This window comes from Salvia hispanica, chromosome 3 (genome assembly GCF_023119035.1).
Source record: "Salvia hispanica cultivar TCC Black 2014 chromosome 3, UniMelb_Shisp_WGS_1.0, whole genome shotgun sequence".
In the NCBI taxonomy this organism is placed as follows: Eukaryota; Viridiplantae; Streptophyta; class Magnoliopsida; order Lamiales; family Lamiaceae; genus Salvia; species Salvia hispanica.
Genome location: NC_062967.1, coordinates 5,326,994 through 5,353,722, shown reverse-complemented (window position 1 = coordinate 5,353,722; position 26,729 = coordinate 5,326,994). Strand labels below are relative to the sequence as shown.

Here is a 26,729-nt window from a genome sequence, read left to right as displayed (position 1 = left end):
GTTCAATTGCTTATGTTTTATCGTATATCTGCTTAATACATATATACATATATGCTTGTTGCTTGTCAAACTTGAGACGAGTCAACAGACTAATAGTTTCGGTCATTCAATACAGGACACGCTTATTATGATGGTTAAAAAAGGAAGGTAAACAATGATCCTACAAACTAATGACGCTTGATTGAGCATTACTAATTGCTTTGTTCTATTATATTGTATGCTTATTCAGAGTGTTAGAATTGCTTGTTAAGTATGTTCAACTGCTTGTTCAGTTTGTTAGAATTGCTTGTTCAACCTTATTAATTGCTCCTTTAATGTTTCGCTTTAATAAAACATTGAATATGTGTGAAAAGACATGTGTATAATTTGCTTACTAATGGTTGGAAATGTGCTTGTTAATACATGATAAGTGTAATGGTTTTCATCATGCAACACAGAACACAATTAAACAATGCTTAGAAAAAGAAGGTAACCATAGAGCCCACAGAAGAGGAGAACTCTCGAAGGAAATCTACACAAGCTCAAAATAAGTTTGTGGATGACGTAAAGAGTACAACAACACGCCACTTTGAAGAGGCACAAAAGAAAAGGACCCGTTGATGTTAGAAAAGATGGTTGCAGAGTACCCCGTACCTTGAATAGTAAAAGATATTGTTATCGGAGAATGAACATCACTGTCTTTTGTTCAAATTTTTAGTAAACTAACTCTTGATGGTCGATGACCGTTGGTTTCTTTGGGTGTATACATTGATGGTTTTTGGATTTCTATTTTGTTTGGTGTAGACGAATGTTAAACAATCATAAGACATGATTTACAATCGTGTGCAAATTCTGACACATTGGCAAGCTAAACAAACTCTTGTAGCTCTAATCTGTTTAAATCCTTGGTACTATCAATCACTAAATTATAAATTGACGTGCAATATGTGATGCAATTAAATTATAAAGAAGAATATGGAATTAATGACAAGATATGTTATTTCAAATTACAAAGCATCCAATCCAACACATGCAACCAAGCAATTACACATTCTGAGGCAAGCACTAATTGATATTTTATGATAGTATGTGAAAAAACTTGTTAAAGACAAGCAATGCCGAAGAGTTGCTCTCAACTCTTTCGGTGTCTGAACTTCAATTACATATAGTCAACCAATGAAATAAAAATCTTCTTCCACTCTTTTCCTTTTTTCAGTATCAGGCAAGGCGGGGAGTTGCTCTCCAACTCTTTTCTGAAATCTAGCATTACAGCTGAAAACTGACATGCAATTTAATACCCATAAGTAAGCAATGCCACTTATTTAAACAAGCAATGTGGCATACAAAATCTTTATGGAGAAATAAAAACAGTCAATAATAAATTACAATCTGTCTTTATATCTGAACTCTATGAAATTTAATTACAAATACATAAATTTCATTTGCAAGCTCATGATATTAGAGAATATCTTCAATTGGTCATTAAATTATCTGGGAATCCCAAACACTGACATGCAATTTATTAAACATGAGCAATCAATATAACATATTCAGTCAAGCAATCTGACAGACGAAATCTGTATGGCGTAATATAAACACTCAATCACTAAATTGCAATAAGTTATGAAATATAAACCCCACGATTTCAATTCTCATCACATAAATTTCATTTACAAGAGAAGATATAAATCCGTGAGTTCAATTACACATGAAATTCATGAAATTCAATCACATATCAAAATCCATGAACTATAATAACAATCACACGATTATAAGTAAATATTAACCGTTTGCGAAATCAGTGAATTGGACATCAGTAGGAACATCATTCTCCATGTATTCAATGAAGATGGAAGATTTAATGAAGAATTGCAGAGATTGACTATCTGCGAGAATAACAAAGATTGAATATCTGCAGAATTGAAAAAAAAGATTGAAAGTAGCATAGTGTGATGTGGAAGAATTACACCGATTGAAATTAGTGGAATGAAAGTAGCACAAGCGATTTAGAGAATTACAGAGATTGAAGGCGATTCTTTGCTTAAGATTTGATGGATTAAATGCTGATATTGAAGAAAGAGAGGACGAATACCATGATCTACGTTTGGAGAGAATCTGCTAGAACTTTGATTTACAATTATAGCCTTTTGCATTCTTTTAATTATTTTTTTAAAAAATTGAGACTGTCAAATGGCATGCTAAAATTGCATCTCACCTAAAATCTAACGGCTCAGATTGGTGGCACAGTGTCATCCAAATTAGCGTTGTCATTTTAGCATTTCCCTATGCTTATTTGTTTAAATTTATAATAGGTGGTTTTACTCTATCCCAAAACCTTAATTATGATGAATGCTTGGGCAGATATGAGTCAATGATATTAGATTAGATGAGTCAAGTAAGCAATATAAATCTCGAAGGTGTTGAGTTTCCTGGAGAAGAAGATGAAGAAATAGATGGACTATTGTGCATTCTACCTGTAAATTTAGAAAATGAAATTCTTAGGGTCGGACACAATGAAGAAAGTTGTCTCTAGTCTCTGAATTCAGATGCAATATGACGGTCATTGCTAGGCGATGAATGACGTGTTGGTTTCTGGATTACAAGAGATAAAAAGCCTGGCGTAATACAACCCAAAAGGAATACAAAGAAATAACTGAAACTGAATTACAAGGAGATCGAAACTATAAACCGTAGGAAAAAAGGAAATAGCCGAGTCGAGGAGGCCTCTTTCCGCAAGACGAGATACGCCCCGGTAGTGCTCTTCGGATTGGCGTTTCGTCCCCAAAGATGAAACGGCTGCGTCTCTGGTGAAGCGGCACCGCTATCCAACAGAGCTCCGGCGAACTGGATGGAGGAGAGGGCAGAGCTTCGACAGAAGAACAATGCAGAGGGAGGAGATAGTGTATGATGCAGAGTGGATTCTAGTTTCTGATGTGTAGAATGCTAGAATGGCTAGCCTATTTATAGGCTCGGTCCACTGTAGGGGGTCAACGGCCATAACCTTGATGTCATTATCAATGCTAGACCGTAACGGTCGTCGGTTACTGGCGTTACAAGCCGTTACACGCTCAGAGCTAGAGAGGTTGAATCTAGACGCTTCTAGATTCGGTCATGGCGTGGACTGCCACGTGTCGGCCACGTTGGCTTATCGCGTCATACTGACGAGGTGTCATCCCGCTTGGCTCGCTGACGTGGAAACGGTGGTGGTCTAAAAAGAATTAGACCACTAGACCCACTAGCCTTGGGCCAAGCCCACAACCAGGCCCAAAGAACAGCCCAAAGACCACCCAAAGACCAATTGCCAAGATCCAAGTCCAAGTCCAAGGGCACGAGCACGGGCTCGGGCTCGAGGCTCGCTTGGCGGCGGCGGCGCGCGCGTGTGGGCTCTACAACCCATCTTAGTCTACTATAATTATTCCATGTAATAATCCTTCTTATTAAATACCTAGTTTTAATAAGGTTGTAACTTCCAATGTGGGATAATTAACTCTCTTAATTATTCCCTAATCTTTTCTCATAGCTCATTAAGTTTGCAATTTTGCACCATATAGGGACTTTACGAGTTTGCATACCTTTTTCTCTTGTCCAGGAACTACAAACCCTTTGGGTTGTTCCATATAGATTTCATCCTCTAATTCACCATTTAGAAACGCAATCTTAACATCCATTTGATGAATCTCAAGATTGTGCAATGCAGCAATCGCGAGAAGCACTTGGATAGATGTAATCCTCGTTACAGGTGAATAGGTATCGAAGAAGTCATGTCCTTCCTTTTGTTTAAAACCCTTTACAACTAATCGGGCTTTATACTTATCCATTGTTCCATCGGCCTTAAATTTTCTTTTAAGCACCCATTTGCACCCTAAAGGTTTCGCACCTTCGGACAAATCAACCAATACCCAAGTGTGGTTTAGCAAAATTGAGTCAATTTCGCTTTGAACAGCTTCTCTCCAATGTAACCCGTCTGGGCCATCGAATGCTACTTTTATTGACGTTGGCTCTTCATCCAACATAAATGCAATGTAGTCAGGACCAAATGTTTTTGGTGTTCTGACCCTACTACCACGTCTTAGTACTGCATCACTTGGATCAGGTCTCACTCGCTTGCGCGATTTAGGCTCTTCATCCGTGGATTTAGAACTAGTGGCTTCATCCACTGTTTTAGAACTAGTAGCCTCATCCTCAATTCTTGTCTTAGAATTGTTTGGGACTTCTTCTTTGTCATTGCAAGGAAATGTATTTTCGAGAAATACGGCATTTCTTGACTCGATTGTTGTTCCTACTATGATAGTCGATATTTCAGACTTGTGAACAACAAATCTATATGCACTACTGTTAAGTGCATATCCAATGAAGATACAATCGACTGTTTTAGGGCCAATTGTAACTTCTTTGGGCGGGGGAACCATCACCTTTGCCAAACACCCCCACACTTTGAGGTATTTGTAGGATGGTTTCCTACCTTTCCACAACTCATAAGGAGTGACGTCTTTTCCTTTGAGTGGAATTTTGTTTAGGATATAGTTGGCTGTTAAAATAGTCTATCCCCCCACATGTTATGTGGTAATCCTGAACTTAGTAGCAACGCATTCATCTCTTTTAGAATTCGATTTTTGCGTTCTGCTACACTATTAGATTGTGGTGAGTATGGCTCTAAATGCCAAATTTAATTGAATTTTCCGGACCCGCTTGGATATGCCAATCTGTACCTACTTGCTAAGCTAGTCGAATTGCGCAATATCACATGAGATTCACAATGTGTCACTTATTTGCACAATCACTTAAAAGAAATGCAATCAACCACAATTATTCTCTTGAATTATTGGCATAGCATTTGTTTTACCTAACTTTCTATTTAATTTAATATCGCCACGCTAACCGACCTCATGGATCATCCGAATCTACTATTAGTCACGAGAATCACATTAGTTAGCTAATAAATTCTTATAAGGTTAGTTTTTATGGATTTGTAGGTTCTACTAAATCTTCTTATATTAGGATAATGATAATCAATTACTTCTTTTTAGGAGCTAAAGAATAGTTAATTACTTAATTATTGCATTATTTGGTTGGTGGCCAAGATTTGGGACACCAAAACGCTGGTCCACGCGGATTACAATGGATAAGAAAAGGAGAAGTAACTTGAAAACTGATTATGTTTTATATTTCTATTAATAATTAAAACGATATTGTTTTGAATATTGAACTTTCCACCTCTTTATTCTACTGCAATATCATCAATTTTAAGTGATGTACATTAATTTTAATTTGGCTGAAGTTAGAATTTGTAGGAAGATTCATAAAAGTTTATGTTTGATAAATTAGCGTAATATACTAATAATTGGAGGCCTTGCAACCAATTAACGATTTCTTAATTGATATCATAGGTAGAATGATTTGTAGTATCAAATGATATAAATTGGACGTGCACTTAAACTGAGGTAACATGAGAGTAGTACAAAAAACGAAATTTTGAATATTTTGTAAATAATTGAAATTTAAACATGATATTAAAGTGACTATTACTACTCCAATAAACATAAATCCCAAATTTATTGTTTTAAAAAACATATTATACCACTAGGTTACTACTACATCTATGAAGAGTAAGATACGAAAGAAAGCACACGAGTTTTAAAAAAAGAGAGGATATATACTTATGTTAAGTGAAAAATGGCTCACATCTACTAGTGATTATGACATACAGTAAAATAAAAATATTACTCCCTCCGTCCCATAAAAGTTGAGTCGTATTCCTTTTTAGCCCGTCCCAACAAAGTTGAGTCATTTCCTTTTTTAACAAAAGACAAAACATCTAATCACTCATTTTTTATTCCATCATTTACTTTACTCTTTCTTATCTTTCCTACTTTTTTCATCTCTCCTATTTATTTAATATAAATTCTTAACCTCCGTGCCCAAAAGTTTTGTCTCAACTTTTATGGAACGGAGGGAGTACTACGTGGATGAACGACAATAGCAATAGACTTACTGTTTGTAAGTAAGGGAATAGTAAGATATAAAAAAAAAGTAACTAAGAGAATAAGAGAATAGATAATACTAGTACTAATACTAGTACCATATGTGAGTGATTATGATATGCAGTAAACAAAAATAGTAAGTACTTACTTACTGTTTATAGATAAATGTAGTATACTTTCCCATATAAAATAATTTTTTCTTGCCACCACACTAATATTTTTTACTTAAAATGTTAATATTGTGTATTTGTGTGAGTGAAGATTGAACTCTTTTAATTACTATAAACAAAAATTAGCAAATCTCTAATGAATAATTTGAAAAGAAAATTGTGTCCTTTTTTGTTGACAGTTTTTAATCAAAAACCCATTTCCAATTATATATACATTCAATCAAATTTTCATCATCCAATCAATTCTGAATTCTTAAATATTTGATTCGAATCCAACTCAATAACAACTTGGCCGACCTCGAATGCTACAATTTGAGTCTTCTTAGATTCCGTGCCTGCTTAAGGCAAAGATCATTTCGAAGAGAAAGGATCTTTATACGTGTCTGAAGATAATCCTTTTTTATTACTAGAAAAAGATTTTGTTGCTTCTTTGTTCATAGCCCCACAGTTTTAGTTAGGTGGGCTTCTGCTAATCCCACTCTAATTGGCCAATTAAAAGCCACCTCTCTTCAAGAATTTTCAACACTGTAAATTGACTCTACAATTCACACGTATACTTGCGTGTGTGTGTGGGGGCCTGTGGGGTGTATTTTTTTCTTCATCTCTCTCTATAGTCTATATATTGAGAGCAAGATTGTGAAATGCTACACTCTCTCTTCTCTTCTTGATCACTTCCTTCTTCTCATTATTCCTCACTTCAATAATGTCGCCCAAATCCAAGCCTTCCGCAGCAACGGCGATGTCGGTGCTGGAGTTGCCTGACCTGGTGCTGGAATGCATCCTCGAGAAGCTGCCCCCGGAGGGGCTGTGCAGGATGGCGAGCGTGTGCACTTCCCTGAGAGACGGCTGCGTGAGCGATCATCTGTGGCGGAAGCATATGGAGGGGAAATGGGGTGGGATTTTTGGGGCTGCTGCGGCCAAAGAATGGGAGTGTTTTATTGCTTCAAGAAAAGAGCTTTCTTTCTTGAATGGGGAGAAGCTGCAGAAGGGGGTGGTGGGGTATTTGTGGGGGTTGATTAGATCTGGATTGAGCGGCGGTGGTGGGAGGAGGAGGAGCTCCTTCACGGCCGTTGATTCGGTTATGTCCAAGTATCTTGCTCTTGAGTCTGGAAAGTTCTGGTTTCCTGCTCAAGTTTATAACCGTGAGGTTTGTATTTTCAAGTTTGTGTTGATTTCTTGGATTTCTGTCATACACAAGTGTTGATTGATCTTGTTGTTGATGTGTGTGTGTGTGTGTGCAGAATGGTCATGTGGGATTTATGTTGTCTTGCTATGATGCTATGCTGAGCTATGATAGGAAAACTGACACCTTCAATGCCAGGTTACAATGACATATGCTTGATTGAGGCTAAGGATTTTGTGATGATGCATAGTGTTAAAAGATGGTTGTTTTGATTTGTTGGTGTGTAGATATCCTGCTCATGGAGCAAGAGCAAGTGCTGTTGAGAGTGGTGTGACATGGGATAGGTTTAGGGCTCCCCTTGTCCACACTTCACCTCACGATCTTCACATTTCGGATTGCTTGCACGACCTCCACCCTGAGGATCACATCGAGATCCAATGGAGACGAAACAAAGAGTTCCCATATGGTATTGTTCATACTCTTTTAGTTCTTTCATTTGAATCATATGGTATTGATTTCTCCCTCTTGGCACAAACGAGTTAGTGTTGGTAGCTTTTTTCATATGGTGTGTGTGAGTTAGTTCTTTCATTTGCATCACATGGTATGTGTGTGGTAGGTGTGAGTGGCATATCTACCAAGAAGCTTCATAAAAGGATTTGAAGTCCAAGCCAATAACTTACCTTTCCTTTTCAACTCACACCATAATTGACTTCTTCAAACTTTTGGATATATTCAACCTTGTTTTCTTAAAAGAGGAAGGTGGCATGTCTTTTCATTCTTGCTTGATGGGAAGTTCTTGTCAACTCTTAATGCATCTCATTTGTCGTTTGTTTGAAAATTCCTATCGAATAGGCTAGAAATTATCTCGAATAGATGATGGCACAAGCTGAATGGAAAATGTTTTGCAAATGTGTGCAGGTTGGTGGTACGGTGTTATAGGCCACTTGGAAACTTGCGATGGGAACGCCAGTTACTGCCGGTGTCATGATAGTGGTGAGTTTGCTGCCATATCTTCTACGTTGATAAAACGGTCAAACAAATTCACAATTAATCTATCGCTCAAAATAAACGCCCCCTGATAGTAAACGCTGGAGATGAAATAAACTTAGTCGAAAAGTAGGATTACTAGGCAAGAGATACTGAGAGGTCATGTGTGTCTAAATATCATTTGTGAGATCTCATTCTCATCACTCATAAAGCCATATTATATCTCTTTAAAGAAGGTGGTCATTAAATATCATTTGGCTCCCATTTTTCGTGCATTGTGGGGTTCCCCTTGTGCCTATCGTTGGACCATTAAAATAGCTCGTGACTTAGCCTGTCGTAATCTCGAGCAGCAAACTCATGAGTGCTGTCTCAATGTGATGCTTATGGCCAACCAATATGAAGGGGACCTCTCTACTTTTCTTTATGTTTATTTTGTTTTTTGTTTGTGTCTTTATGGTTCAAATATTTATTTGTTGTAATCGTGCTTTTCACTTATCTGCAACGCGTTGAGGCTGAGTTGCTGCTGTATGATGATGACTGGTGTAGTCTAAGATTATATTACTAAACTTAGAGTTTCATCATGAACCTTAAAATTTGACAACAAGATTGGATTCTTGCTAGGTTTAACTGCCAGTAAATGCATAAACTGTCTGCAGATTTTGAATTTGTTACATTTATAAGCTCAGTTTGATTAACTTGTGGAGATTTGGTAACGGTGCAGACACGGTGGTGCTGGAGTTCAGGCAGTACACACCGGGATCCCTTTGGAGGCAAAAATTCATCAACCGGAGAGAGCACAGAGAAGAAGGAAACGAGACGGATGGATTTTACGGAGGGATTCGGAAACTGAGAGGGGAAGAAGAGATCTCTATGTGGAAGAAGCTGTGGCCTGCTCAAGTTTTACAGTAATAAAATGTTGAGGAAAAGTAGTTACATTATTTGTTGTAGGTAAATTATTTTGAGGTTGTATCATTATTATATGATGCCTCCTTTAATTCTTAGATGTAAGATAAAGCCCAAGTGGGAATATACAAATGTATAATGTACTACTCTTATGTATCCACTTTTGATCATAAAATTGCAAGTATACCACTTTTGGATTCAGTATCTCCACATTTTCTGTCTTACTGGTGACAAATAATCAAATTCTTTTTTAAAATAAAAAATTACTTACACCAAACTTGTGGAAATATTAACTAATAACACTGATATCAAGTGCTCAGAATTGTATATCCTATCATTCTCTTTGGTAAGTTCCTCACAACTTGTGGAATATTCTCCTCTTTGCTTATCTTCTACTTTTGTGCAGGACTTTTGTTGCATTTTTTTATTTAATGAGCACTTTGTTCCAATATCTCTCTAGACTGCATAAAATTAGCATACTGATAAATAAAACAAAAATTGATTTGATTATACGAAAATCTGCTTCATTTCATCATTATACTCTTCCATACATATTGGATTAGAGATATCAATCCAGTCTAAAAGTGACATGTCCACTCAAATAAATCGGGAGAAAAGATTAGGGTAGAAAATTTCTAATCCGGAAAAAAATTTAACCCGATTCATTCAAAACGACTCTCAAGAGAACAAAAACTATCAAAATCGCCATGAACAGATATCAATCTCCATCTGAGTCGTGGATTCGCTTCTGATGAGTCATGGACAAGTAATTTCATAAATAACTCCACCAAGATTTCTTATCTCAGCACGAGTTCCAGCAACTTCAGTTATACGCAGTCCATGCCGAGAGGCTTCTCCTATAACCATATCGTCCATTCTGCACAATACACAGTAAATCAAGCACGTGCACAAAGCTCATAACCACGACTCATGATAATGATGTTGAGAATATCCTAAATCCAGAGGAGTACTTACACTTTGGCTCGTGACACGTAGCCCAGTATAAACCGACAATTCTTCTTGAGGCCGACATTGAGGAGCCTTTTAACAGTATGAAAGAGCAGAGGAACACTGGCTTGCTGAAAGCTTGCAAAACTGTCAAGGCAATAGCAATTAAGAAGTCGAGGACTAGGTAAATGAACGATTTTTTTAGACTTGGTACATTTTCTCTTGGGATAAAAGATTCTTCATTTTTAGAATATGCATCGAAGTATATGAAGGAGTATACGATGGATTGAAACTTTATGCGCTTTCACCTTGACTTCCTCTATTACGTGCGGAAAAAAAATATAATTAACTAGGAAAAAAACATATATAAACATGAAATGTAACAAGGATATAGATATCAGCTCCAACAACAAGATCAAATCCTTCTGGATGCCTCTGCAATATGTCATCGAGTTGCTCAGAATTTCCCCATTCTAGCTTTGCAGATTTCAATTCTGAAATAAAAAAACTGACAATTAATAGATATCAATCGACTCCAAAACATAGAGACATGATCCTGAAGCAAGTTCACTTACTGGCAGAACAAGCTGAATTCTTTGAAGAGTCGTCTAACTCAATATTCCTTGTTAGGATCTGAACATTTCGACATAAGTGAGCATGTCAGCAAGAGATCTAAACTTCAAAGACACTCAAGCGATGAGAATATTGCATAACCTTGCCTTAAGAACCTCATCATTATGGTCAGTCATAACTACTTCCCTACAAAATCTGCTACAGAGTATCCCTGTGATGCCTGCACCATCGAGTTTAGTGAAAATAGTTCATTCTCGAGTGACAGCATAATAAGGTCGGCCCAGAGTTTATGTGTGTAGCAGTTCATTCATTTTCTAGAACATGATTATTATAAACATCTGTTAATGTAAGGGTTAATTGCCTGTAAATACGCAAACCATGGCTGGATTTTCCAAATAAATAATCTTGGTTGAAAGATGGAAATTTTTTTGTAAATATTAGTACTCCACCATTCAGCATGAGAAAGCTCTCAATGGTAGCTTTTTAATGGTACGAGTTAAAAAATCCGAAGTACAGCAAACTTTGTGTGACTAAATCCAACAATATGGGTACCCATTAGAAAACTATCATCGAGCATACAAAGTTCATGTATTTTTTGACCAAGATTATCTATTTGGTTAAAAGACAGATTTTTCTATAGTTTGTGAAGTTAATAATGGCATCTCCTGTGAAAAGTATTTCATCACAATCTCTCTTGGAGAAGAGTTATAACCAATTTCCTTTTCTTTCTATGTTGAAAGGTAGTCACATAGCTACACTCTAAGCTGCACTAGAAGTTCCAATATAATCGAGCACGTGACATGTAATGAATATGGAGCTAACGACGGATTCGTCTTCCTATTCTTTGCCATCGGCAGCAGAAACAGAATGTTATAGGCTGACCCTTGAAATTTAAGCAACAGATACTAACCAACACCAGAGCCAAGCTCGATAACAGAACACCCTCGCAGAATGTCAGAATTCTTCGAGAGATAATTATTCAAGAGCTCTGCTCCAGGCCATACCATCTGCCCTGTCAAATCAAAATCAGCTGCCACATATATCGGTCAGACCTCAGTGTATTATATTATCTGATGAAGCCGAGAGATATCAATGCAGTAACATATCTTTTCCTAATATTTTACCCATCTATTTTCACCTCACTTATGCATTATGTAAAATACACATTGACACCAATTTGTGATCCTTCTTAGTTGAAGCTGTAATTTATCTATCCGGAAAAGCTCACACAAAAAAAACATTGATATGATAAACTTTACATTGAAGCTGTAATTAACGACCCTTCACTTTCCAGTTTCCGCCCTCTTCTTGTTCAATTGTTTGCAAAACACAAAGCAGATGAAGACTAAAGAGAAATCAGCCGTATATCTCAGTCACAATCACATAACTTCTGAAGCCAGGCAACTGAATCAAGGATCTTAAGCAACAGAAGCAGAGGACACCACCAACAAGTTCATAACATTTAATTATATTAAAACTTTAAAATAATCAGCCATTTTGAGAAACAAACAGAACATCACGAAACAACAACAAAAAGTTCACGACGATTTATTATTTAGAATTTTAAAAAATGAGCATTTTTAAGCAACAAACAACACGGGAAACCACTAACAATTACATAATGTGTTACTCCCTCCGTCCCCGATTAAGAGTCACACTTTGACCAGACACGAGTTTTAAGAAATGTAAAGAATAGTTGGTTGAAAAAGTTAGTGGAATGTGGAACCCATTTTTTATATTGGTTTTATAATAAAATGTGAGTGAATTGAGTTAGTGGAATGTGGGACCTACTTACTATTTACGGTAAAAATGAAGTGTGACTCTTAACTGGGGACAAACCGAAATGGAAAAGTGTGACTCTTAATCGGGGACGGAGGGAATATTATGCTAGAAACCGAATTTTCAAAAAAATCGAGCCTTTCGAGCAACAAACAGCACGGGACACTACTAACAAGGTAATAACACTGTATCTGTTAGAATTGTCAAACAAATTTAGCATTTTGAGCAACAACCTGCACGGGAATCCTACATTTACAATGAGCTACCACTGGAAATGAAGTAACAGCCTCCACCACCATAAGCAACTTGGCCACTCCCATAAACCCTTTCAACTTCTAAAAATTCTTAGCTGACTCTTAAAATGCTCCAACTCCCCCAATCTCACCACAATTGTAATACATTGGAGTGCATATTAAGGTTTATTAAATTATATGCTACCTATTTCACAAGCTACAAGATCACAGATTATTGCCTTTTACCACTTAAGCAGGCTTTTCACATAAGCATCAGTTAAAGAATCGCAACTTTCTGATAGCAAATGGAAGAATAGGGAAGTGGGAACTCACTTGAGGCGGACTGGAGGCAGTAGAGTTCAAGAATTTGTGACCCAAATGTAAACCTTGCGATTTGGTAGCTGCAAGCATAAAAAAATTAAATCTTTAGGGAAAAAACACGTTTAAAAACAAGGATGTGAAATTTAGCGCATTTAAAAAAGAGGAATACTTGTCGTTGATGAAGAAAGATTCATCCAAGCAAACCATATCGTTCTCTTCTCCACTGTCCATCTCTCTCTCAACACTTCTCGATTTTCTAGTTTACAATTTACAGGCACCAAGACTGCAGTTGACAGGTTTTGGAGATCACAAAATGACATAATATTAGGGCTAAAATTATCCAGAATCAAATCTATACACCCATTTTTTACAATTTTATCTTAAAATTTAGATTTTATTAATTTATCTTAATATTTACCGATTGTATTAAGTACTAGCAGTAATATTTTCAACTTATGAATTTTTCCTCCAATCTAGACAATTCGAATCAATTATATTCAGTTAATTCCTTCAAAATTATTAAAATCAAACTAAAGTATTAATATTTGTGTGCGAATTATCTTTTAAACAAAAATAAAATAAAGAAATCACCAAACTTTCTAAAAATAAAAATTATTGGAGTGGAGTTACAACGATGAAATTGAGAATTCATAAATTTCAAATTTTGAAATATCACCTAGACTAGAGAACATGAAATAATAATAATAAAAATTAACCAAAAAATACATATAGATATTTGAATAAATTCCATTGACCGAACTTGAATATTCTTCATTCCTTCCACGGAAGAAACTCCGACGTGATAGAGTACAAACAAGATGTACAAGACTAGTACACATTTATATTCATTATGTACATTATTTCTTTTCAAGTACCAAAGGTGCAGTACACCCAATTATTTGGGTTGGGGATTCCTATATAATGAAACAAATCATAGTGTAATTGGTATAAGTATTTTAGCACAATGGATTCAAGATGGTGAAAAGGTTCGGCAGGGGCGTCATGAGAGTACATATATCGCAATTTCAGCTCAATCGAGGCCCGGTGATTCATGTGTTCTCAGGTCGCCCCTGTGGGATTTTCTTTCACCGGTCAAGATAGAGTTTTTTAAAAGTTTATTCTTATGGTAGGTACATAAATTTGAATATCCTTTTCATTTTAGTCTCTTTGATGTGTTATTTTTTCACACCAAAATGAAGTTCATGTGAATTTCCTATAAACTTGAATTACTCATCTTTGATTTTTTTTTTTCCTAAATATGATTTATCTTTCGTATGATTTGCAGAATTGTGCGTGTGAATGCAAGGACGATGAGTCTTCACTGATTTTATATTCTGTAGTTAATCTCAGTGATTAAATTTGTAAATTGAGTGGTTTACTATCTGGCAAAACATTTGGTATTACTAGTACTACTTTTCGTATTTGAGCTAATGGGTACGTGACATTTCGCGACCATCCACAATGGCTTTAGGCTAGCCACAAACTCCTCATGCCACATCATCAGCACTAAAATTTCTCCTGCCACATTATCAGGACAAATAATTGGACAAACAATAGACTAGCCACAACAATCAAAATTAAAAAACAACTAAATTTACGGAATTAAACACAAAATACGGAATTAAATTTACGACACATATACGGAAAAATTCATTAATTTCATTAAAATAAAAAAAATTACATTAATTAAAAAAAATTACATAATAAAAAAAATACATAAAACAAAAAATATCGCCGTGCAGTCCTCCGCGCCCACAACTCTTCAATTAAATCATTTTGGAGTTGAATATGAGCATTCACTTGGTGCATGTAGGCATGTGCCTGGAGGCGGCCGATTTCATCGTGAGGTACCCCCTTTTGTACGTTGGGGGTGGCCACGCCGTGGCTTGGCGTTGACATGCCACAAACGCGTTGGACCCTCAACTGCCGCCCATCGAGCCTGAAGCACACCAAATGCGCGCTCCAAGTCCTTGCGCGCCGACTCCTGCCGTTTTGCAAAGTAGGTCTTCATGTCCTCATTTGCGCATCTGATCGTCTTCACAAAGACGGGCCACCTAGGGTATATCTCATCCGCCAAGTAGTAGCCCATATCATGCCGGTTGCCGTTGGCGACAAAACTGATGGCCGGACCAACGCCCGTGGCGACGAGTTGAGGACGTTGAGGTCGTTGTTCGACCCGGCTACCCCAAAATACGCATGCCAAATCCATAGCCGATAATCAGCTACGGCCTCGAGGATCATCGTGGGATTCTTTCCCTTGTAGCCGGTGGTGTAGAACCCCTTCCAGGCAGCGGGATAGTTCTTCCACTCCCAATACATACAATCTATGCTCCCTAACATCCCCGGGAACCCATGCTTCTCCCCGTGCATCTGCATCAGGATCCCCGACAGTCCTACCGGGTAGGGCTTCGAAGATACTGGTCCTTGAATATTTCAACGATGCCCTCACAGAAATACTTCAGACACTGCAGGGCGTCGTCTCACCAATGTGGAGGTACTCGTCCCACATGTACGCTCGCGCCTCCGTAGGCCAACCGTCCGATAGCCGCGGTGCACTTTTGTATAGCTGTGTGGTCGGGTCTGCCCTCCACGTCGTACCTGAATTGGAAACACAGGTATCGACGCTCTAAAGCGTCAACGATACGCATAAACAGCTCCTTGCACATCCTAAAACGTCGCCTGAAAAGGTTGGTCCCAAACCGCGGCTCCGAAACGAAGTAGTCGTCATATAGCCGCTGATGTGCAGCTTGGTGATCCCGATCAATCACTGCTCGGCGGTGGACAATGGGTCGAGGTCGAGGTACCGGCGGCTGCAAGGCCCTTTGTAACAGCCGCTATGCCTCGCGGGTCGTATAGGCCTCTAACACTTCCAACACTTGCCGTTCGAACTCCTCCTCGGCATCCCTACCACTATTACCACTACCACCACTACCACCCGCGTTACTCATTTCGCGTTATTGCTCTTGTACAGAAATTAAGAGAGAGAAAGCTCGTTAAAACAAGCGGTGCAAATGAAAATGACGTTCAAATCGCGTATATATAGTGTTTCGGATATTAAATTAAAAAAAATGCGCTGGCCGATCGCTCGCCGATCGCCAGCCTATAATGGCGGCGAGCGGATCGGCGAGCGCTTTGGCCAGCGCCCGGGAATCGGCGAGCGCTCGCCGATTCTCTAGCCGATTCCACGCTAACCGCTTACAATGGTTCGGCGAGCGGACCGGCCAGCGCCGGGAATCGGCTAGCCGGTCGCCCGCCGACCATTGTGGATGCTCTTAGAGCATCCGCAATGGAGGCTAGCCGATTCGCGATCGGCTAGCCTATCCGCTAGCCTCCATTGCAACCGGCGAGAGTTGTTTCGGCAAGCCGATTGGCATGAACTCGCCGATCGCCAGGCGCTAGCCAATCCGTTAGCCGGTCGGATAGCCGCCATTGCAGGCGACATTTCGGCGAGAAATCGACGAGTCACCTTTTTTTCATTTAACTAAAATGGTTGCATTTTCTTGTATCTCTGTCGTAAATTTAATTATGTATTTGCATGATTGTAATTTATAATATGAATTTATTATTTTGTTTATTGTGGCTAGTGCTAATCCAGTTTCTAGTCCATTATTGTGCAGTTTATAGTCCTAATGATGTGGCAGGAGAAGTTTTTAGCTAGGCGATTGCTTGACTATCCTTATTGTGGATGCTTTTAGTGGTCGAGCTCTAGCCAACAAAGTGAGGTCACCAACCTCAAAGAAATAGAAATTGGCGCACGTCACTATTTAGGAGTATTTATAACTACAATATTAAATGTTGTATAACTTGTTTTTTAATAATTATTCTTATAAACTCCAGCGAAAATTTTAAAATGAAATAAAAATTTTGGCATTTTTTTTTTGGCATTTTTCAGAGTTTGACTATGTCACTTTTGCGGATCATTTAAAATTTTTAAAGTTGGAATCATAAATTACAACTAACTTAGAATAAAAATAATAATTGAGGATGAAATGTGGAGTATTATACATTTGTATGTACTGTATGTATATATACGTATGCGTAAGTGAAAAATCATGGCACTCTATTTGAAAAATGGGAGGAAGAAACTCGGTTACAAATTTACAATATTTGCTCAATCACTAACCAACAAAATTTGGAATTCAACACCTAAATAAACAACAAAACCAACTAACACTTTTCTTCTTCTTTTTCTCCTTCCTTTTCGCTCGTTGCTGCAAAATAGTAGGAGTATATACATATATATAATATTATTGTCAATTGAGCTGTAAAAAAAAGACTTAAACGAGTGTGACATAAGTTTTAATAATATTGGTTGGGATATATTGTGCATGATGAAAGAGTAACATCTTAGTAGTAATACATGGCCAATTAAATTGATGTATTGAAGGTAATAATAATATGTTGTGAAGAAATGTCTATAAATAGAAATAAACTACTACGAAGGAGTAATTTTTTGAGTACGTAGAAAAATGAAAGAAATAGTGATCTTACCATGGGCACAGGAGGAGTCTTATTGAAGCTATGGCGGGTGGTCAAGTGTTTGTACTTCCTTTTTTCGCGAGCTTCCATAAACAGTTCAGAGAAGTCGGTTTCACTCTTTCCATCGTCCCATGCTCCGAATCGAGGCACTGAACCCACCCGAGTTTTCTGCCAAAAATTTACATATTTTAACTATGTATAAATAGGTTAATTTCTTGAATATTCATTAATAGATCATGATGAGATATTTCATGTATAGTACATTTTATATAGGCAAAGAAATAGCTGGACAAAGATGTTAAGCTTACCACCCTGGTGTCCATGGAAAGAGATCAAACCGCCCAACTCTTTATGATTTGTGAATCATCAAACTAAAAATTATATGGAGTTATATGTGTATATATATATATGATGAGATTCATAAACAAACAAAATAAGTATATGGATTATCTTCAACCACTCAGTTTCCTCACCAAATATGTAATGAAAGGAGAATTACCAGCTTTCACCACTAAAATTTAATGGTCAATTCCCACTCTCTCTCTTTAACAAAAATTAATTAAACCACAGTCATATACTATAAATTAAACCATTAGGTTAACTGCATGGGATTAATTAATTTGGGACGTATACTCTCAAAAATAAAGAGAACATATTTTTATATAAAGTGCTTAAAAATAAGCATTGAGCAAGTAAATTTTTATTAGTGTCTCAGCATTCTTCCATCCCCAAATGAAAAAATAGGCACAAAATAATAAATTAAATACTAGTACTACCTAGTTTTGAAACACCCTTGTTTGACAAATAAGTCCACTATTTTTGGTAATCCCAACTTGTACTTTTTTTGTATTAATATTTAGTTTAGAATAATTCAGTTCAAGTTCGTTTTTCTATAAAATTTAAGTTCTTATATCTGTCTAAATTAAAAAATGCTCCACATATACTCACTCCTAATTTCATAAATGTGGTAGAGCTTTATACAATAATGAATCCTTGTTCTTTGTTGTTCACCTTCTCGAGTCTTGCTATTTTGTGTATTTGTTTTGTTGATTGTGCGTATTACTCTTTTTGGGTTTGAGTTTTTCCATTCTATCAAAAATGATGAATTTATTCATAATTTGTAATTTTCATTTTCTTTAGCTCATCATCAACTTTTACAAAGAATTCGTAGACTTTATTTAAAATGGGATAAATTTATAAAAATAGAGAATGAGCAGAAAAATACTCTTCAAATATTAAATGATAATGAATATTAGTCGTAAAGCTACACCACCGAGTTCACTCAGTCGCTGAAAGGAACAGAAGAAGAAAACTCGTCCCTTTTCTTGTTTCCCCTTTTAGATACATCAGTATACATGTTAAAAATGCTACAAATCTAAATATAGTTGTACATAAAAGCCTATCTCTTCCCTCCATCAAGGTGATAATATATTTAAATATCATAAATTAGTCTTCGGGGACCTCAGTAAAAACACCACTTCTTCTTTTCTTGCTATTTATTGCCATATCTGGATTACCTTTCTTCATCATCGCTACAAATTCATCATAGTTGATCCGACCATCCTGCACATTTTTAAAACATCCAATTTGAATTTGTTTGAAAGATTGTCTAAGAATATGTTTGAAAGATGGTAGTATTTCTTACATTATCAGCATCAACTTCGGAGACGATTTCCTTAATGTCCTTGTCACTACCCATGCCGAATTCTTTGAGAGCATGCTCTAGTTCTTCAATCGTAATGTACCTGATGATGCCAACAAAAGCAAACACGTAAAATACACGAACGGTGTATGTACTTTGGTTTTGCACGTGAAGTCTCGAAGTTGTGAATAAATACACGAACTTAATGTCATTTTTGGTCAGAATGGAGCGAAAGTTCGTGCATTTAGGTTCAAAATCAGGGTTGATCAAATGAGAATTACCCGCTGTTGTCTTTGTCAAAGTATTGAAATGCTGTGTAAAGATGCTCTTCTTTATCCATTCTGTTCATATGCATTGTTGCAGTGATGAATTCTTCATAGCTAATGGTGCCATTGCCATCAGCATCGGCAGCTTCCATCAGCTGTTGGACTTCATACTCTGTTAGCTTTGATCCCGTTTGGGACAAACCTTGCTTCAGCTCTTCCAGCGTTATTGTTCCGCTGTTGTCTGTGTCCATTCCCTTGAACATTTCTTTCAGCCCAATGATTTCCTCCTCCGACAAGCAACCCGCGATAACCTTCGTTTTTCACCCATGTTTTAGTAGTAGTACTCATTTTGCTATCAAGAGTGTGTTAAAATCATATACTTACACGCAATGCAGCTTTCTTGAACTTATTCATAGCTCTGAATTGTTTGAGTCTGTTGAAGACCGCGTTGTCGAGTGGCGTATCTGGTGCGTCTCCGTCCTCCTTAATCCAAGGATGATCTGTGTATATAGTATTAACATGAATCGGATAAATTATCATGCTATGCATTATAATATTTTGTAAATTGTGAGAGGTAGTAGATCATACTCAGCACTTGGGCTGCTGAGAGCCTCTGCTTGGGGTCTGAAGCTAGCATCTTCTTCACTAGCTCCTTCGCCCCGTTTGAAATGGACGGCCATGGGTCCGACGTGAAATCTACATGTCCTCGTAGAATCGCGTTGAATATGCCCGTCTCAGATTCTGCCCAAAAAGGAGGGACACCGGAGAGAAGAATGTAGAGCATGACACCAATACTCCAAACATCAGCTTCTGGTCCATAGTTTCTTTTCAACACCTCTGGTGCTATGTAATATGCACTTCCCACAATATCTTTGAATTCCTCTCCTGCCAAATGCAATAACATTTTATCTCAATATTAATTCATTTAATTATATACTCCTACTAGACAATAATTCCATACCAAATATTGATGGTTATAATTTACCTTGTTTAAAGAAGACGGAGAGGCCGAAATCCGTGGCCTTGAGAGGCGAATCCTCTTCCTTATTCAAGAGCAAGAAGTTCTCGGGCTTGAGATCCCTATGAATGACCCCCATGGTATGGCAGGTGTGGACGATCTGCACAATGGTCCTCATGAGAGACGCGGCCGCTCTCTCGGTATAGTAGCCTCGGGCGATGATGCGGTCGAAGAGCTCCCCGCCGGCGCAGAGCTCCATGACGAGATAGACGTTGTGCTTGTCCTCGTAGGCCCCCTTCAAGTCGACGATGTTGGCCTGCCCCGTGAGATGGTGCATGATCTGCACCTCCCTCCGAACATCCTCCACGTCCTCCTCGTTGGCCAGCTTCCGCTTCGCGATGGTCTTGCACGCAAACTGCTCCCCCGTGTGCTTGTCGATGCAGAGGTGGGTCACACCGAACTGCCCCTGCCCAAGCTCTTTCCCCACCGTGTAGTAGTCGCTGATGTCGACCATGGGCCGCCCCAGGACCGGGCCAACCGGGGCCGCCGCTTTGGGGGAGGCCGGGGTGGTGGTGGCGGTTTGGGGAGGGGTCATGGGGGAGGATTCATCGGCGGGAGCAGGGACGGGGGCGGTGTCGTCGGTGGCGGGCTGGGCGTCTTCTGCGGCTTGGGAGAAGCAGTTGCCCATTGGAATCGGGGAGCCCTGGGGAAGAGGGCGGGCGGGAGGAGTTTCTTTTGGAGGTGAGATCACAAGGGGAGGAGAGAGAAGTATGCATGGAGGAGAGTAATGAGGAGACGGGGGAGGGAGATGGATGTCGCTCCATTGGAGAGATTTTAGGAGGGGAAGATAGGGGGCAAAATTAAATTGGATTTTTTATTAATGTCAAGATCTAATGTGGATTTATTTCTTTGCTAAACGAATTTGTGATCCTATTTTCCACTCCTAATTCATAAGCGAACTCTTCATGTTCCATTTTTCCTTCGCTTGATGCTAAGTCAGAATGTATCTTTATTATATGATCATATTTTCTTAGATAATATAGGAATACCAGCCAAATCAAAGAGAAAATAAATTCTTACCCATTTAAAATATGGAAATAATATAATTGAAATATCAGGCGTAGGGATGTCAATTCAACCCGAAACCCGTGGGCCGGTCCGAACAACCCGGTAAAATGATCGGGTTAGGATTGTAATTTTATTACCCGAATACAAAACGGGCTAAACGGGTTGACCCGAATGGATTGGCAGGTTAAACGGGTTGCGGGTCAGCCCGATGGATTGCAACTTTTAATTAAAATTTATTAAGTTTTAAGGGGTTTTTTTAATATTTTTGAATCCTCAATCTTTCTACCTAATCATCAGTCTTATTCAATATTCATTCTATAATTTTCCACTCGATCCCACAATATCAGCTTTCAAGTTCCACCTCAACTCATTATTCCACCGTCCCATCATTTGCCACTAGTGTCTTACCACCACCAAAGCCAATCAAGACAAAATTAAGAAATAATTCATCAAAATCTTAATATATTTATCATTTTAATAATGATTCATGTAAGATATGATTTTTAATTTTCACAAAGAATTAGTTACGAACAATGCCAAAATAATGACACGAACACAAGTTTTAATTTATGTAGTAGTTGATCGAGATGAAATGCTTCTCTCCAAGTATTATTGTAGAATACTATGAAAATATGAAGATTTTATATGATTCTAACTAAAAAGAAAAAAAGTATCTAAAATTTAAAATCATTTTATAGAAGAAAATTTCGATACAAGAAATTATTTTCGAAAGCTTTTAGGCCCGAATAGCCCGATGGGTTAGCCCAAAACCCGGCGGTTTAGGGTTAGGGTTGAAATTTTATAACCCGAAAAATCCATAACCCGAATAGCCCGCGCCCAAATAGCCCAGCAACCCGAGTGGGTTGGCCCGAACGCGAACGGGTTAGCCCGATTGACATCCCTAATCTGGCAAAGTCGTTCTTATGTTATAAATAACAGCAAAAATGTCTTATTTTTATTATTTAGTTTTAATTAATTATCTTTACTATGATAAAAAAAAATAGTTTAACTTACCTTTGAATTCATGTACAATGATGAATGATCGACAGCGTAGATTAGTTGATAGGGCACATCAAAGAGGAAGTAGAGATAATGCTAAATTGCCAATTAACTAACTTCACTGAGCACTGATCAATCAAAGGGAATTAAGATTAATGGCATTGCTTTATGATGATCATTTCAGTAATGTAACTGGATCCAAAAGCTTTTAAAGAGCGCATGGCAAACAAGAAAGTCAGCAAGTTGAAGAAGTCATACAGCAGATGCAACTTGATGGCACCCTGCTCTTTCCACTTGAAAACTGTTTAGGATGGCCTCGTCGTCTTCTCCGATTCTGCCAGTGTTGAACAGTTATCATATTAGAGAGACAAACAAAACACAACATAAGAAAGAGAGAATTATATTAGTTGGTTAAACTTTCAAAATTGTTAGCCGAATAGAATCTTTGCAGATTGCACGCATAATGAACAACACAAAACCACAAAAGGACACGGAAAAATGATACAACTGTGATATTTTTATCATAGTATTAAAACTTCTATAATCAGCTAGGTCCAAACTTATTTTGTTCATCAGTCAAACACCAGATTTTCCTTTTAACGACCAAAATGAGGAAGTTACGAGTTCAATAATAGTAATTCCTATAAGCTATGCTACATTCTGTTACAAAAGTTTCCACACTTTAATTCAAATTAAAGTGATTTCTTTGCAATGGTAAAATAACATTCATCATGGTTAAAAACAGCATCTTAAGGGGTTAATTTACTATCCTTAACTGGAAGATCAAATACAAAAAACAAGTCATGCAATGAGGACTAAAATCTGAAGAGGCACAGAACGTACTTGGATGCCAATAATCTTAGGGACCCCTTTTATGATGAATAGCTGCAGCTGTGCCATCAAATACATATTTCCCCTACGATTCAAATGGACCATCAAACTCCAAAGTGGCAGTACTGTTGAGCAACTCTGCAGAACCATTGAAGCTTTATCTCAATTCTGTAACCAACTCAGTTAGTTGGTCAGCTGATCACCATTGCATATTCAAATGCGTGACTATATATAATATAACAGCAATACATTCTAATCCTCCTCAAAATCCGTTACTGAATGGCCTTCATCACTGAAAAGATCATCAGGAGGATCATAAACAATCATGTCAGGGAATAACTCCACAAAGTCATCCTTCACCTTCTCCCTCAAATCAGGGTACGCTATTAGCCCTTTTAATATGACACGATAAGGCAATGATAGTGGGCGATCAGGTGAACTTCTCATCTGATCGTATATCCACATTGCTTCATCTGGCAATCCATTGTCCAGAAAGGCTCTAATAAGATCTCCGAATGTATGCTGATCAAAATGGACTTCCTCCCCCTTTAAATCATTCCAAACCATCCTAGCTTCATCGACCTTTTTGTTTCTGGCAAGCATCATCAGCATATCGCGATAGAAAAACATATCCGGTCGATACCATATTTCCTTCCGCACCACATCATACAGCTGTCATAGATAAACCAGAGTGAAACATTCATGTTACTCTAGGGAATTACTCTATTTAAAAAATGCATCAGATAAACTACACAGCAAACAATCAATGTATCCAAACAAATGCAGCAAATCACTAAATCAGTCATGCAATGAGGACTAAAAACTAGTCAATGATACCATATTTCCTTCCGCACCACATCATACAGCTGTCATAGATAAACCAAAGTGAAGCATTCATGTTACTCTAGGGGGTTTTTGTTTTTGTTTTTTTTTATGAAAGTAAATAAAAAAAGGAATTGCTCTATTACAAAAATGCACCAAATAAACTACACAGAAACAATCGATGTATCCAAACAAATGCAGCAAATCACTAAATCAGTCATCGAATCACAGACTACACCTCTCTACGTACAGATCACGTGAAATGATGATTCAAATCAATCATAAAACCTCATCAGCAGCTGATTCAATCAGTTAAACTCAAAAATGACAAACAAAGAGGGGAAAAAGTATATAAAACCTTCAACGAGAGAGAAACGAGGTTTTGGCGCTGAAACTCAGCAAGCACGGCAACCAGGTCGGATTTGAGGAGGCGTGAGACATGAGTCTTCATGAAGCGCTCGAAGCGCATGGGGTGGCAATGGAGGCGCTTGAGCTCCTTCGCCACCATCAAACCCTCCTTCCCCATCTCCTTCCTCCGCCGCCATATCGACAGGCTAGGGCTAGACGCCGCCCCGCTCGCAGCGCGCCTTAAATCGACAGTGTTCAGATGCAATTGGCGCCTTAGCAGATTCCGCCCTTGACGCCACATTCTCTCGGTTCCTTCGGCACCTGCAATCTAGAATTCTTCTTCTGTTTTCGTCGAATTTGGAGAGTGCATGAAATTGGGGATTTGTTGTTAGATGTATTAGAATTTAGAACTGACTAACTGTGAAAGAAGTATTATACACCAAAAAAAAATAAAAAAATAAAAAATCCAAATAAATTATTGTATACTGTATTTAAAACTGAATTTATTAGTAGGAGTACAATGTATTTATTTTTTGATTAAAAAAAATCATTGTCGGATTTCTCTAATTTTTTTACAGTTTCAGATTCTATCCGTAAAAAATCATGGCCAATTGGCCATAGATATAAGTACTCTATCCTTCAAATTAATCTGAAATCAATTATAATTAATTTTGTTTATTTAACTTATTAGTATAATTTACTAAACCAAAATCACTAAACAACAAATTACTTATCAGATTTCAATTTTTTAAGTACTACTCCACAATTCTTGGTGCATAGTCGTGACTCATTCTTATAGTTCATCAACATGTTCATACTATTATTGTGGAGTGCTCTTAATCAACATTTTACATTTGATCTTGTCTACTTTATCGGGGCTAAATTCTATAAATGGGGAGTTCTGCAAAAATGGTTCCACCAATAGGTAGGTTTTTTTTTGTTTCTGGAAATGGGTGATACGCATTCTAAGAATGCGTATTTCAAATACGCATTCTTAGAATGTGCAACTAAGCTGAATTCGGCAGTCAACTAGAAAAGTCAAAATTCAAACTAAATACGCATTCTTAGAATGCGTATCTCACTTGAATTAAATTGGGCATTCCTCCATCTCCATCAGCATCAGCATCCTCAAATGTCTGTTAACAAAGATGTAATGATAACAATGCATTTTCTGATTAGGCGTGTTATAGACTTATGAAAATTTTGGTAAGAGTCTTACTTTATCAATTATCTGCTCCAAGACTTCCTCAGAGAGTTCCATTTCAGATTCAACAAATACCGCAACCACCATCTGCTTGACCTGAAGTATCATTGAAGTCTACTTAACATGTGTTGAACATTTTATTAGAAATAGCAGAAAGATAAATAGGGCATGATTTTCTGATATGTATATGTCAATTGTTCGATACATTTGAACATCTTGTGAATCTTCGCACACGTTTATCAATTATAATACAGTTTGGCTAAATATCTCATCAACTGCCATGCTCTAATTAACAAATGTAAGTTCAATTTCCATAGAGCTAGACACTTACTTCTTCTCGCTCTATGAAACCAGTTTGTCTCAAATCATACAGCTTGAATGCAACTGTGAGATGAGGAATGCCATATATCTCAAGGTTAGTGGGGATAGAAATAGAGAATGAAATTCTTATCCACTAGTACTACTTATATAGTACTCTCATAAATTAAAATTCACTAAGCCTAAAAAATCTTGTGATTTCTTACAATCTATTTTCTCTTCCACAGGGGCATAAGGGTGGAATTGAATGCAACTGTGAGATGAGGAACGCCCAATTTAATTCAAGTGAGATACGCATTCTAAGAATGCGTATTTAGTTTGAATTTTGACTTTTCTAGTTGACTGCCGAATTCAGCTTAGTTGCGCATTCTAAGAATGCGTATTTGAAATACGCATTCTTAGAATGCGTATCACCCATTTCCAGAAACAAAAAAAAAAACTACCTATTTGTGGAACCATTTTTGCAGAACTTCCCATTTATAGAATTTAGCCACTTTATCGGATCATATAGCAAGTTGAGGATTTTCTTCGACTTTAGAACTAAGACTATTCACGTTCTCTTGCTACTATTGCTCGTAAATGGGAGATGATTGTAATCACACCCTTGTATCCATAAGATTTCGACTCGCTGTACTTTAAGGCAAATTTATCCCAAAAGACTTTGATCCTTTGGTTGTTGACGAGAATATGGTCATTTGAGACATTGATGAAAATGGGTGCCAACATCTTAAATCCCTCTATGTAGTACTTTTTGTTGTTCAGTAGCAGCCACCTTATTTTCATTTCCAGTCAAGGCT

General features: G+C 37.6%; 4 protein-coding genes and 3 long non-coding RNA genes across 9 annotated transcripts; 2 read left to right on the top strand and 5 right to left on the bottom strand.

The window, feature by feature from the left end:
- The first annotated feature begins 6,772 nt into the window (after positions 1-6,772).
- Positions 6,773-9,344, top strand: LOC125210775 (F-box protein At2g26850-like). The gene is made up of 5 exons (XM_048110361.1): positions 6,773-7,277; positions 7,372-7,451; positions 7,541-7,719; positions 8,172-8,246; positions 8,962-9,344. Exons 1-5 carry the CDS (start codon positions 6,834-6,836, stop codon positions 9,147-9,149), a joined length of 966 nt encoding a protein of 321 aa, XP_047966318.1. The 5' UTR covers positions 6,773-6,833; the 3' UTR covers positions 9,150-9,344.
- A 306-nt stretch (positions 9,345-9,650) lies between these two features.
- On the bottom strand, positions 9,651-13,443 carry LOC125211700 (protein-lysine N-methyltransferase EFM3). The gene is made up of 8 exons (XM_048111606.1): positions 13,167-13,443; positions 13,010-13,077; positions 11,575-11,694; positions 10,811-10,884; positions 10,667-10,724; positions 10,484-10,585; positions 10,119-10,230; positions 9,651-10,020 (listed from the first exon to the last, which is right to left on the bottom strand). The coding sequence occupies exons 1-8, from the start codon at positions 13,226-13,228 to the stop codon at positions 9,900-9,902; spliced, it is 717 nt and encodes a 238-aa protein (XP_047967563.1). The 5' UTR covers positions 13,229-13,443; the 3' UTR covers positions 9,651-9,899.
- A 515-nt stretch (positions 13,444-13,958) lies between these two features.
- On the top strand, positions 13,959-14,420 carry LOC125216500. The gene is made up of 2 exons (XR_007175423.1): positions 13,959-14,123; positions 14,283-14,420. It is a non-coding gene; the product is annotated as an uncharacterized LOC125216500 (long non-coding RNA).
- A 2,616-nt stretch (positions 14,421-17,036) lies between these two features.
- Positions 17,037-17,902, bottom strand: LOC125212334. The gene is made up of 3 exons (XR_007174646.1): positions 17,785-17,902; positions 17,489-17,644; positions 17,037-17,208 (listed from the first exon to the last, which is right to left on the bottom strand). It is a non-coding gene; the product is annotated as an uncharacterized LOC125212334 (long non-coding RNA).
- Positions 17,903-18,686: 784 nt separating this feature from the next.
- On the bottom strand, positions 18,687-22,448 carry LOC125214108 (calcium-dependent protein kinase 2-like). The gene is made up of 7 exons (XM_048114991.1): positions 22,425-22,448; positions 20,370-21,045; positions 19,973-20,269; positions 19,769-19,884; positions 19,400-19,695; positions 19,122-19,221; positions 18,687-19,039 (listed from the first exon to the last, which is right to left on the bottom strand). The coding sequence occupies exons 1-7, from the start codon at positions 22,434-22,436 to the stop codon at positions 18,923-18,925; spliced, it is 1,614 nt and encodes a 537-aa protein (XP_047970948.1). The 5' UTR covers positions 22,437-22,448; the 3' UTR covers positions 18,687-18,922.
- Positions 22,449-22,506: 58 nt separating this feature from the next.
- On the bottom strand, positions 22,507-24,792 carry LOC125214110 (pentatricopeptide repeat-containing protein At1g62350). Of its 3 annotated transcripts, none has more exons than XM_048114993.1 (4): positions 24,421-24,792; positions 23,253-23,912; positions 22,668-22,743; positions 22,507-22,537 (listed from the first exon to the last, which is right to left on the bottom strand). In XM_048114993.1, exons 1-2 carry the CDS (start codon positions 24,709-24,711, stop codon positions 23,493-23,495), a joined length of 711 nt encoding a protein of 236 aa, XP_047970950.1. In that variant the 5' UTR covers positions 24,712-24,792; the 3' UTR covers positions 22,507-22,537; positions 22,668-22,743; positions 23,253-23,492. The 3 variants fall into 3 exon arrangements, with proteins under 3 accessions (XP_047970950.1, XP_047970951.1, XP_047970949.1); XM_048114994.1 differs by lacking the exon at positions 22,507-22,537 and having other exon boundaries at positions 22,539-22,743; positions 23,253-23,408; positions 23,490-23,912; XM_048114992.1 differs by lacking the exon at positions 22,507-22,537 and having other exon boundaries at positions 22,539-22,743.
- Positions 24,793-25,623: 831 nt separating this feature from the next.
- Positions 25,624-26,175, bottom strand: LOC125213100. The gene is made up of 3 exons (XR_007174856.1): positions 26,139-26,175; positions 25,946-25,998; positions 25,624-25,710 (listed from the first exon to the last, which is right to left on the bottom strand). It is a non-coding gene; the product is annotated as an uncharacterized LOC125213100 (long non-coding RNA).
- Positions 26,176-26,729: the final 554 nt, after the last annotated feature.